This window comes from Caretta caretta, chromosome 3 (assembly GCF_965140235.1).
Source record: "Caretta caretta isolate rCarCar2 chromosome 3, rCarCar1.hap1, whole genome shotgun sequence".
NCBI lineage: Eukaryota > Metazoa > Chordata > Testudines > Cheloniidae > Caretta > Caretta caretta.
Genome location: NC_134208.1, coordinates 176,955,287 through 176,968,318, shown reverse-complemented (window position 1 = coordinate 176,968,318; position 13,032 = coordinate 176,955,287). Strand labels below are relative to the sequence as shown.

The 13,032-nt window shown below is 43.5% G+C and overlaps 1 protein-coding gene across 3 annotated transcripts in view; it reads left to right on the top strand.

Annotated features, from left to right (window-relative positions):
- PIGF (phosphatidylinositol glycan anchor biosynthesis class F) overlaps window positions 1–13,032 on the top strand; it is a 46,801-nt gene that overhangs the window by 22,710 nt on the left and 11,059 nt on the right. For 2 of the 3 annotated variants that reach the window (XM_048842971.2, XM_048842972.2), the window contains exon 5: window positions 2,604–2,712. The exons of the other annotated variant lie outside the window; for it this stretch is intronic. In XM_048842971.2, the coding sequence (XP_048698928.2) occupies window positions 2,604–2,712 (109 nt within the window). The remainder of the gene's footprint in view (window positions 1–2,603; window positions 2,713–13,032) is intronic. 3 annotated transcript variants of the gene reach the window in all.

The window sequence follows — 13,032 nt, the reverse complement described above, 5'->3', positions numbered from 1 at the left end:
AGCGCTGGAACAAATTGCCTAGGGTCAGCAGGTTGTGGAATTTCCATCACTGGAGGTTTTTAAGAACAGGTTAGACCAACACCTGTCAGGAATGGTCAAGTTCAGAGGTGGGCAAACTACGGCCCACAGGCCACATCCGGCCTGCGGGACCGTCCTGCCCGGCCCTTCAGCTTCCGGCCGGGGAGACTAGACCCTGGCCCCACCTGCGCAGCCTCCGCTCACCATGCTGCCAGCGCTCTGGACGGCGAAGCTGCGAGAGCCGCCAGGTGCAGTGTATTAAATTGCTCCCTGTAGGAATGTGCTACTTATGGAGCACCAGGACTGGCAGCTGTAAGTAGTACACAGTAAGTAGCACGTTCCTATGGGGAGCAATTTAATACACTACACCTGGGTAGGGAAGGCTGTGCCTTCCCAAACAGCCTGGCTCCTGCCCCCTATCCGCCCACTTCCCACCACCGACTGCCCCCCTCAGAACCCCGACCCATCCAACTCCCCCTGCTCCTTGTCCCCTGATTGCCCCCTCCCGGGACCCCCCTGCCTGTAACTGCCCCCCCCCGGGACCCCACCCCCTATCCAATGCTCTCTGTCCCCTGACTGCCCCTACCCCTATCCATACCCCCGCCCCCGGACAGGCCCCCTAGGACTCCCACAGTTATCCAACTGTTCCCTGACTGCCCCCCAGGATCCCCTGCCCCTTATCCAACCCCCCCCCGCTCCCCGCCCCCGTACCATGCCGCTCAGAGCACCGGGACTGGCAGCCGTAAGTAGTACACCGTAAGTAGCACATTCCTTTCGGAACCCTGGTATGGCCCTCAGGCCAAAAAGTTTGCCCACCCCTGGTCTAGTTATTACTTACTCCTGACCTGAAGGCAGAGGGCTGGACTAAATAACCTGCTGAGCTCCCTTCCAGTCCTACACTTCTGTGATTCTATGATAGAAAATATCCTTTGCCTAGAAATACCTCCATCTAGTTCTTACCTTAAACCTGTGAGAGACCAGTTGTTGAGGCTATTGTAACTGGAGGCAGAACTGGCTAAATGGATTTCCCCTCCCTATTAGCATGCCCATTGATGTGGTACAATGGCAGTAGCCTGAATCCTCCATTCTGATTGGAAGTTGCGTGCTAGAAAGACCTACACTTATAAAGGGAAAAAAATTGCTGACTGTTGTGAAAAGTCCCTTGTGTATTCTCTTATAGACTCCACACAAAATCTGCCCCACTTCTTTCTTCTCTTGTCTCAGTTTGGGTTAAAAATAATCTCCCTAACGGATTTTCTACTCTGGGAAATTATATCATGTTAGACTACAACCCTGAGGAATCATGTTAATTAACGTGGTGTGAAACAGTGCATACAGGGACTGTTGTGCTTGACATTGTGTCAGCTGGTCATGGCTAACCCTAAGGGTCACAGGCTCAAAAAGTTAAAATAACATTAATTTTTGTCACCTTGTGGCTTTTTCATCACAGCTTTCAAATGCAACTGGCCTTTCCTAATTTCAGTGATGACAACTGCAGAGGAGGTATCTATCTTTGATATTTTAATAAAAGGCTGAAGTATATGAGGCTGCTAAGGAGACTCTTAGATCTATGTGTACTGGGAAAGTACATCCTATTGGAACCCTGGGGAGTTGTGGGAACTAACACAGTGTTAAACACAACTGGGGATGCACCATAGCAGAGAACATTGTGCGTACCATAGCATCAGCTGGTCTAGGGTCTACCACAGTTCTGATTTGGATTTGACTCAAGATAGTGGAAATATCTCAATAACAGTTCACAGGATTTTCAGCTCCATCAGCTTCAAATCCAAAATCTGAATCCTAGCCAAAACCTAATGCAGATCTCTGTGCCACATCTTCAGCCTACCTATAATGATATTCTCCAGTCTGAAGGCAAAAATCCGAGTAACCTTTTTGTTATTGCCACAAGGAGTAATTAAGTATCCTTTGGCAAAAATAAAACTTGCTTTAGGTCCATAACGTTTTTTTAAATAACTTCTATATTTCATCATGTTATGCCTCCATCTGAAGACTAAAAGGTGCAGTGTTCAGTAAAATCTGCTAGGGGGTTGAATGTTTTTGTCTGTCATATTTCCATAGGAATTGGAGTTGAATGTATGCAGTAGCATTAGTAGAATTGTTAGTCATAACATTATAGCAGTTTTTATATTTTTAAATACAGCATACAAGCTAATTTTGCGTGCTGGACCCCAGATTTGGTGCCTGAAATGTAACTCTCATGTTGTCAGGGGCTGGAAGTGGTATGGAGATATTACATTCCGCCCCTCTATGTATGGTGTGTGGTTAAGGCAGGGAAAGGGGAAAGTGATGTATGCTCCTTACTAACAAACCTCCTCGAAAACAATGGAAAATGCAGGGGTGGGGGAAAGGTTGCTACAGTGAGCGAGGTGTAGTAGACATATACCCATATAACCACCCCCCACCCAATAAATCTGTAAATTATATATTAAAAAAATACAATTGACATTTTATATCTGCTGTTTGACTTGCAGAGCATGGCAGAGATCAGATCAGTCGGTCTAAAGCTCTGAAAGGATTACTTTTGTGCTGTTAAAATCTTGTAATATGTGCTAATCTTCCAGAGCTATGTCCATCTGGGATAACAGTCTACAGATTACCACGATGTGTAGCATAGTGGGAGCATGGCTTGGAGCATTTCCTATTCCTCTGGATTGGGATCGGCCTTGGCAGGTTAGTCTTCATACCTTGTAAGTGTATTCACATTCGTTTGTTGCAGTGTGAGAACTGAACAAAAAGGAGGGAGACAATAAAAGTATATTAGAGGTGCTAGCATGAAGCTGCTAATGTAAGGTAGCCAAATCCCATTTAAGAACTGTATAATAAATATCTCTTTTCCAGTATCCAACATGCAGTGTTTTTACTACCTCTTTCAGTCGGTTTTGAAGTGTTTTGTGTGTGTCTCTGTGTTCATGTGCTGATACTATCAGTAGATTCTTGAAGAAAATCACACTGAAAGCTAATATTCAGAGCTTGATATTGAGGAGTTACACAAGCAGGAAGAGAAGAGCAACATGACACATGGCAGGGAGTGTATCCGCATTCAGTTTGTGGATAGAAAGCACTGCTTTTATTGTTTATGGGGAGAGGAAGAAAGATGCTTTCCAAGTGTTTCAGCTTCCCTGCACCTTCCATTAAAGCACTTAACGAAATGCATTTAAAATTGCTATTGGCTTAATATTGATTTGTGGAGTTTGGGTGGCCAAATACCTCTGCTGAAAATTTACCTTACGATTTCAAAGGAACCACTGGCAAGTAGCAGCTACTTTGTTGCACAGTAAAAAATGGGAAGCTGGCACTGCAGAAAAATCTGTAAATTCGGCAGTCTGCACTATTCCATTTTGACTTTAATTGCCATGCAGAAAGGATCTCTCCAGCTGTTACCTAAATATGTAAATGTTCTGAGATGATTCTTAGTAATAGCTGTTGGTGTAATTAGAAAGAAACCACTACTGCTTTCCATCCTAGTGAGGTGCTACCCGCTTACACTAAATCCATCAGTATTTGCCAACCCTATAATGCTACTAGTCAGATGGAGTTCAGACGCCGCCTCTTCCAGAAGCTAGTAGGGCAGCCCAGCACCCAAGTCTCTCTCATCCTCATAAAGCATGGTGATTTATACTCCTATTAGAGGGTTTTGTCCAGAAGCAGCTGAGCAGGTTACCTTTGTGTCAGAAGCCTTTCTTTCGATCAGTATAATTACATTTTTATTAAACTGTCTTAAATATCCTAAGAAATCAGAATAGCAGATGAGTGGTTTAGTAGTTTAAGAATAAAGTTTGACTTGACTCCCTGCAACTACATATTTTAAACATTGGAGCATGTTTCACCGTTCCCGCCTCTTGAGGGTAGGTGCTTGGTAGTATCATTTAGTGTATCATTTATGTGGTTTCTTTTATGAGACCTTAAAATCAATGGGCTCAATCCTGTAAAGTGTGCCTTGTGCAGGGCATCCTCATCTCCTGCTGACTTTAGTGGATGTTGAGAATGCTTGGCACTTTGCAGGAGTAAGTATGGAGATTTTGCTTTCCCTGCTTTGACATTAATTAAATTCCCCTGTCATTTTCTAAAAGTCATGTCCCTGTGCCATGATAGAGGTACATAAAATCATGAGTGGTGTGGAGAAAGTGAATAAGAAAAAGTTATGTACTTGTTCCCATAATATAAGAACTAGGGGCCACCAAATGAAATTAATAGGTAGCAGGTTTAAAACAAATAAAAGGAAGTTCTTCTTCCCTCAGTGCACAGTCAACCTGTGGAACTCCTTGCCTGAGGAGGTTGTGAAGGCTAGGACTATAACAGGGTTTCAAAGAGAACTGGACAATTCATGGAGGTTAACTCCATTAATGGCTATTAGCCAGGATGGGTAAGGAATGGTGTCCCTAGCCTCTGTTTGTCAGAGGGTGGAGATGGATGACAGGAGGGAGATCACTAGATCATTACCTGTTAGGTTCACTCCCTCTGGGGCACTTAGCATTGGCCACTGTCGGTAGACAGGATATTGGGCTGGATGGACCTTTCGTCTGACCCAGTATGGCCGTTTTTATGTTCTTATGCCATAGGTCAGAATGCACCCCAGCCTAGAAACCCATGTGTGTCTCATCCTCCTGACCAGGGTTTTTCCAGGCTACATAGTTCCCTGCCTACACTATGAGTTTCCCAGCAAGACAGACTGCCTAATCAGGCCTGCTTTGCTTTCTCATAGAGGCTATGAGCAGCATAATTGCCCACAGCTGAAAGTTACCACATAATCCTTTCTAAGCAAGCACATTTACTCTTAAGGTGAAAGCATTACAGAGAAAACATATTGAAAACAATAAAAGAACCTACAGGCAGGCTGCTAAACTTACCAGAGATCACCCCCAACTCTAGCAAGGGTTCTGGCATGTGATCAATCCTTCAAACTCCACCAAGGCGTTTTTCTGTGGTTATGAGTTCATAGCAGCTGTTAGCTCAGAATAAGCACCTCTGTGAATCATTCATTCTTTTATTTATGCAGTTTGGGCCTTTGAGCTTGTTCTCATATAACAGATGATCAGCAGACAAATGTCCCCTCCTCAGGGCAAAGCTTCAAAAGGCTTAGTTCTTGCATTACTGGAGGAGGTACATTAGCATGCACATTTTCCTAGAGATTTCCTGGGAAACGCTGTTCAACTTTTTGTCCCAAAAGTTGTTCTTGTCTAGCACATTGTTTAAAATAGTCTTTTGAAATTCATAACACTTCCCAGGGTTTGTTTACATTGGCCATGTCTCCCTTCTACAGAAGTTACATACAATCCCACAAAACTATAAAAACTTGGCATTTATAATACTATGGACTTCCAAAGCTATTTAAACTTAATTCAGTTAGCTGTCCCAAAGATATTGCAGGAAATTGCCATATTTGTCACAGTGTGCACCAGTCTATGTGGATACAGCTCTCCACCCCAGAGAAAACTGCATTTCACTGTGTTTGCGTGTTGTATGTATAGGGACAGATTTTTGCATTTCCCGTATCTTTATGTTGTTTACACCCATGCAAAGAGTGTATATTGCTACCAAATCAGCATGGTAACAATTTACATCCACTTTGCACTGGTATAACCAAGTTTGCAAGGTGAAGTGCAACAGAGAATCTGACCCTAACAATGTACTTTGGTCTATGGGATGAAAGTTGTTGTATACTTGAAAAATACTTTATTAATACAGTATTGCACAAGATCTAGGTCAGAATAGAGACCTTATATTAGATAATGTATGTCCTGAAGACTTCATTAATAAATTATATACACAACTTCCCATAAGTTGTGCAATATGTCTATCTTATATACCAATAGTGTGAGCTGAGATATAAAAAATGGATAGATTCTGATGAACAAGACACACATATTCATTAGATAAGACAGATAATGTAAATAAATGTAATCCTTGATTATACAGCTCCAAATGTTGACATGTGGGAGACCCAAGTTTGGCAGTATCCTGGCAACTTTTTGTGTGTGTGGCTAATATAGACTTGGGTCAGAATTTTCAAACATGAGTGGCTAAAGTTGGGTTTCTGAATGTATATTCAGGCATTTAAACAGGCGTTGCCAGCTATTCAGAAGTGCTGAGTGTGACAGATATTGCGACTGCATGCTGCATCTTTCGGAGAACATATTGTATTAAGGTTATAAATGATCTGTGTATTACTGTGGGCCAGGAATTGTATGCAGCTCAGGGGAGGGGGATAATGGTTGCTTTTAGCTCCTGCAGGAACTAAAACCAGCGTGGGGTGATTAAAGTGAATCACTCATGTTGTAAATACCTCTAGAGAGGTACCATCCCTTGGGAGGCTTGCAAATACTTGTTCAAACTGGGTTTTCCAGAGACTAACAGACAAAGAAAGGTCTTTTGATATACAAAGGCTGCATTTAAACTAAGGGCCTTCTTTCTGATACGGCAAACAGACAGGTCTTTCTGTCCCTGGGAGCCCCAACCCTTGGAAGGGTTGGAAAGACATTGGCCTACTAAGGCCCCATAAGTATGACAAGTGATTCTGGTATGTTTTAGTTTTTGTTTAAATCTGTTTGTTTTTTATGTTTTCTCTAATGCATTTACCTTAAGAATAAATATGCTTGCTTGGAAAGAACTGTGTGGTAACTTGTAACTGCTAGTAATGCACTGTTCATAGCCCTCAGAGAGAGAAAGCCAAGCATAGGTGCTGGCCTTTAGGCAGACTGGCTTGGCAGGGATATCACAGTGTAAGCAGGGAGCCCTGCAGTCTTGTCCTCCCCTCCTCCCTGCCCCTGTCACAAGAGACAGCTGATGACTGGAGATCTGAGACCTGACTGGGCACTCCTGGAATGGACCACAGGAAGTCGGGGGCTACAGGTGCAATTATCCTGAAACTGTGACACTGAATATCTGCAGTTATCTAAGTTATAGTAGCTTGTCACTTGATGTCTTTGGGCAGCAGTATTGTCCAGAACCTCTGCTGCACTATGCACTGTGGCTGCACACCTCCCTGTCCCTGATGCTCACCTCCCACCCTCATCTCTGGTATGTGCCTTATATTGGAGCTTGGGAGGGGGTCCACAAAAGACAACCTGAGGCTGTCTTCTTCAGTTCCTGTGCCAGGGGAATTCTCGGCCGTATCTAGGGTTTTCAGAGCTCCTTTGTCACTCTGGCCCAGCATATGGCAGCTTGAGCAGGGGTGAAAATCTCACCAAAATTTTGGACTTAAAGTACTTGAGTATCCCTTTTAATCCTCTCTTTCTGGGGAGCTTATGGAGTAACCATAGAGCAGACAGTTTATCAATCCTGTAGGCCATAGATAGGAGACTGCTTGTGGGGGACAACATTTTTAAATGCTAATGTTCTTTATGGCCCACTTTATAGGGGAAAGTGAAAGAAGTCTTTTTAATGCAAAACAGCTTGTATATTTGCATTTATCTGAGTAAATGTCGTCGAACACAAAAATGATACTATCCATGGGGTAGAAACCAGTCTTTATAGGCTGTTTTTTATTAACTTGGGCTTGACTTGCAGAACTTGACAATATCAATTGCATCCGATGAAGTGAGCTGTAGCTCACGAAAGCTTATGCTCAAATAAATTGGTTAGTCTCTAAGGTGCCACAAGTACTCCTTTTCTTTTTGCGAATACAGACTAACACGGCTGTTACTCTGAAACCTGTCCATATCAATTGAGAGATTATATACTTCTGTGAACAGGGATTTCAAAAATACCTGGTGTCAAGGTTCCTTCCCCACTCTGAACTCTAGGGTACAGATGTGGGGACCTGCATGAAAACCTCCTAAGCTTATTTTTACCAGCTTAGGTTAAAACTTCCCCAAGGTACAAACTATTTTCCTTTTTCCCTTGGACTTTATTGCTGCCACTACCAAGCATCTAACAGATATATAACCTGGAAAGAGCCCGCTTGGAAATGTCTTTTCCCCCAAAATCCTCCCCAAACCCTACACCCCCTTTCATGGGGAAGGCTTGATAAAAATCCTCACCAATTTACATAGGTGAACACGGGCCCAAACCCTTGGATCTTAAGAACAATGAAAAAAACAATCAGGTTCGTAAAAGAAGAATTTTAATAGAAGAAAAGGTAAAAGAATCACCTCTGTAAAATCAGGATGGTCAGTACCTTACAGGGTAATTAGATTCAAAACATAGAGAATCCCTCTAGGCAAAACCGTAAGTTACAAAAAGACACAAAAACAGGAATATCCATTCCATTCAGCACAGCTTATTTTCTCAGCCAGTTAAACAAACAGAATCTAACGCATATCTAGCTAGATTACTTACTAAAAGTTCTAAGACTCCATTCCTGTTCTGTTCCCAGGAAAAGCATCACACACGCAGACAGCCTTTGTTTCTCCCCCTGCTCCAGCTTTTGAAAGTATCTTGTTTCCTCATTGGTCATTTTCGTCAGGTGACAGCGAGGTTATCCTAGCTTCTTAACCCTTTACAGGTGAAAGGGTTTTTCCTCTGGCCAGGAGGGATTTTAAAGGCGTTTACCCTTCCCTTTATATTTATCACACCTTGTCACCAAATTATAAGAGATGGAAAAAGGTATTCTGGTGTTTGTAATGGAAACATTGCCCCCAAACACCACAAAAGTCTGGTCAAGCTGAGATGTCCCATGGAGGTGATGTATTGGAGTTGGATTCTGTCAGCATTCCCAGAGACCTGATTCAAGAAACAGCATTAACATTGGTCTTTTCCTTCCTCCCACCCAATAGAGCAGTGGTTCTCAAACTTATTTGATCGCGCCCCCCTTCTTTGTGTCTGTAGTAGTTTATTCCCCCACCACCACCACACAAGTACATATACCAGTAAAAACAAGCAACTCTAAATATTAAAAACAGTGAGGCATTGATTCAAACAGTGCTAACAATCCTTTGCAATAAGAGCAAAAGTAAAACTGTGATTGTGGTTGATTCTTACAATTAAATGTGCACACCACATCGTAGCAAATGGATTAATGTACAAATGGCAACGACTTTGTATAATGCTATGCAGACTTAACAGAAATCAATCAATATACACAGCACCATCTAGAGTCAAATACACAGTGCCATCTGAGGACCTGGTATGGCTGGAGCAATCAGCTTTGTTAGTTATTCAGTGCTATGGGTAAAATGTGTGCCGTAAGTTTTTGTTTTTTCCCCCTATTAAAGCTTTTCATCCCCTCCTCCCCGAATACATTCTCTGCCCCACAATTTGAGAACCTCTGCAATAGAACATTGAGATCTACTGCTCAGGTTTTGAGCTATATATGGTTCTTCAAGGCCCTCATGGAATCTTCAGGTCTGATAGACATTCCTGGGTCCTGGGCACCAACAGTAAGAGCATTCCGTACAGGAGTATTCCCAGTGCTGCCACTGGTCACGTGGGAAGCGAGGGAAAGTGATAAGATCTCCTTTCCTTGTAGCTATGAAGGAGGATAGACACTTCACTCTCTATCTTGAGGGGACAGGGATGGGAAGAAAAGAGGCATTGACATATGTATTGTGCTGTTGTATTGGAACGCCAATGTTAAATCACCTTGATGCAGTGTTTCACATATTGACACAATCCTGATGCAACATCATACCACACTGCCAGGACAGTCTGTTGCGTCTTCATAACTGCAGTGGTGAAGTAGCTCTCCAGTTGTTTAAAGCTTGAGTATTCCTGTAATACTGGTGATGGGAAATGTGTGAAATGATGATCCTTCCAGAATGGAATGAGAAGACAACCAGATATTTCTGTCAGAACTGCCCTTCAGAATAGGCTGAGGCTCAGGGTGACAGAGTCTAACTCAGCGGTGGGTAAACTACGGACCGCGGGACCATCCTGCCCGGCCCCTGAGCTCCCGGCTGGGGAGTCTTGCCTCCGGCCCCTCCCCCGCTGTCCTCCCTCCCCTGCAGGTATGCTGCCACATGGGCAGTGTGGCTTGTGCCCATCCACCTCCCAGACTTTCTAACAATCCTGTCCTGCCACTCTGAGCGGCATGGTGAGGGGCAGGAGGTCCCGGGGGCAGTCAGGGGACAGGGGGCAGTCAGATGGGGCGGAGGTTCAGGGAGGGGGGTGGTCAGGAGATGGGGAGAAGGGGAGGTTGGATAGGGGGGACGGATGGGGGAGACAGGGAGCAGGGGGAGTTGGATAGTGGGTGGGGTCCTGAGGGGGCAGTTAGGGATGCGGGTCCCGGGAGGGGGCAGTCAGGGGACAAGTGGATGGGTCAGGGGCCCCAGGGGGCCTGTCAGGGCAGGAGTGTGGATATTTCAGGGACAGTAAGGGGACAAGGAGCAGGGGGGCTTAGATAGGGGGTGGGATTCCAGGGGGTGGTTGGGGCAGCGGGTCCGGGGAGGGGGTGGTCAGGGGACAAGGAGCAGTGGGGTTGGATGGGTGGGGGGTTCTGAGAGGGGCGGGAAGTGGGAGGGGGCGGATGGGGGCGGGAGCCAGGCTGTTTGGGGAGGCACAGCCTTCCCTACCCAGCCCTCCATACCATTTCACAACCCCAATGTGGTTCTCGGGCCAAAAAGTTTGCCCACCCCTGGTTTAACTTATGCAGCAGGTGGAAATCTTTTACTTGTACTTGTTGACCCAAGCCAAAAGCAATGTCACCACTCAAAGTAAGCCTACAACATTTCTGCTTTTATTCACTCAATTGTGCAGATAAATGAGGTGGGCCTCTGACTACACCATAAGCAGCACTACTTCCAGAATTATTGTACATTCTCTCAGTCTTTTCACTTGTATCTTGCCACATGTTTACAGCATTAATGAGCTGCTCATGTAGTCATTACCTGTATAGTTTACTTTGGGCTTTCTTATTACCAAACCTTAAACTTTGTTAATGGACTGGGTTTGTATTAAAAGCAAACCTGGACATCATCTTTTAACTCTGAGAAAGATTTACACAGAAATGATGTAAGTGATTTATAGTGAAAGTATGATTAGCATTAAAATGATAGCACAAGAACTGCTATACAGCAGACCTGGTTTTGAATGTTAAAGCAAACATGGTGACTCCTCATTTCCAGGATATTCTAATCCACCCTTGCCTAGAATCTATATAATAGGCCAATTAAGGGGTACCTAGTGATTTTCACACAATGTTTGGTGGTCTGTTAACGAAGATGACCTGTGTATCTTTCGGTTCCATCTGATTCTCTTTCAGTACTTTCTGAACAATATTACACCTGTTCTCCATGCAGAACACAAGCTTCCAGTTTGTTTCCAGGTATAATTTAAGATGTTGGGGATCACCTCTTTCCCAGTTTGATACCAGCTCTGTTACTCAAGCGAAAAGCCCCATAGTTTAAGCAGAAGGGGGTTGGAAGCAAAGCGTCTTACAATGAATGCTCCTCAAATCTGGTACTTCCCTAATTCTTCACCAGAGCCATTATTTGTTCCCCTTCAAGGCCATATTGCAAAAGTCATCTTTTTTTTCCCCCTTCTCAAGCTTTTTAGGTAAAGTGGAAGAGTTGGTTGTTTTGGATAGTGGATGAGGGCTAATGTGGCTGGAATTAGGGCAACTTCTTGTAATTTATCAGACTGTTGCATTTCTTTCTGTGCTAATCTTCCTTTAATTACTAAGATAATTTCAGTGTATCTGGAACTTTACTGCTGTGACTCAGTGAACACAGAGCTCATTACTTCTGTGCTATTGGAGCTCCTTTGCTTCAGTTTAGGAGATTAGCTATATTTAAAATTCTTGTTGTTATGAGTAAAGATTTGCATGGGCTTTACACTTCTTAGAGGCTTTAGCATAATTCAGGGCCGTGGTTAAAATACGTAGGTCTCTTCTAAACTATGTTGTAGTAGTTTCTGATGCAACTGTATAGTAATCAGATGTGCAAAGGTTGAATTTATACGGGTGATGGAAACCAATGCTTTGAAAATTTATCAGAATTGTGTGCCAACAGCACAGGGCTACAGCCTATTCCCTAGTATCAATCTGTTAACTTTCCTTTGTATGTAAGTCAGGGAAGTTAAGCTATGAAATCCACAAATGTGGGCAAAACAACCTCTTTCCCCATACAAATAGTTTAAAAAATGCAGTCTTCAGCAAAGAGTATTTTCTGTAGAGATGGCTATTTATAATGTGACAGAGCTATGAAATAAGTGGTAATAAAATTAAATCAGCTAAATAAATCATTTTTCTTATCAAGATATATCATACTAAATATCATAATCTGTTTTCAATAATAGGTTGATGCTTAAAACCTGTTCCTCAACTAATGCACACATCTAGACTGTGTACTTCAGCTTTATTAAATTGCTATCATTAGGGTAAGTTATATCAAAAAGAAAACCAAAGATCCAAACATACATATAAACCTGTGACCTTCATTTGCTTTGAAATTATTGGTGGTGAAACACTCCTGTGAAAATTGCCATACGGTGACCCTTATACAGTAACTCCTCGCTTAACGTTGTAGTTGTGTTCCTGAAAAATGCGACTTTAAGCGAAACGATGTTAAGCGAATCCAATTTCCCCAAAAGAATTAATGTAAATAGGGGGGGTTAGGTTCCAGGGAATTTTTTTCACCAGACAAAAGACTATATTATATGTATGTATACACAGTATAAGTTTTAAACAAACAATTTAATACTGTACACAGCAGTGGTGATTGTGAAGCTTGGTTGAGGTGGTGGAGTTAGAGGGTAGAAGAGGGTAGGATATTTCCCAGGGAATGCCTTACTGCTAAATGATGAGCTAGAACTCAGCTGAGCCCTCAAGGGTTAACTCGTTGTTAATGTAGCCTCACACTCTACAAGGCAGCAGGAATGGAGGGAGGGGAGACAGCATGGCAGACAGAGACACACACCCTGTGTGTGTGAGAGAGAGAGAGAGATGCACCCTTTAAGTATGCTGACCCCACTCTAAGTACACTGCCTTTTTAGATCAGGAAGTTGAGACAGCAGCTGCTGTCTGCAAGCTCCCTCCGTCCTGAGCTCTGTTGTGTCCCCCCACTGCTCTGTGGAGATAGAGTAAGTGGGTGGTGCGGGGGGGAACACCCTGATATT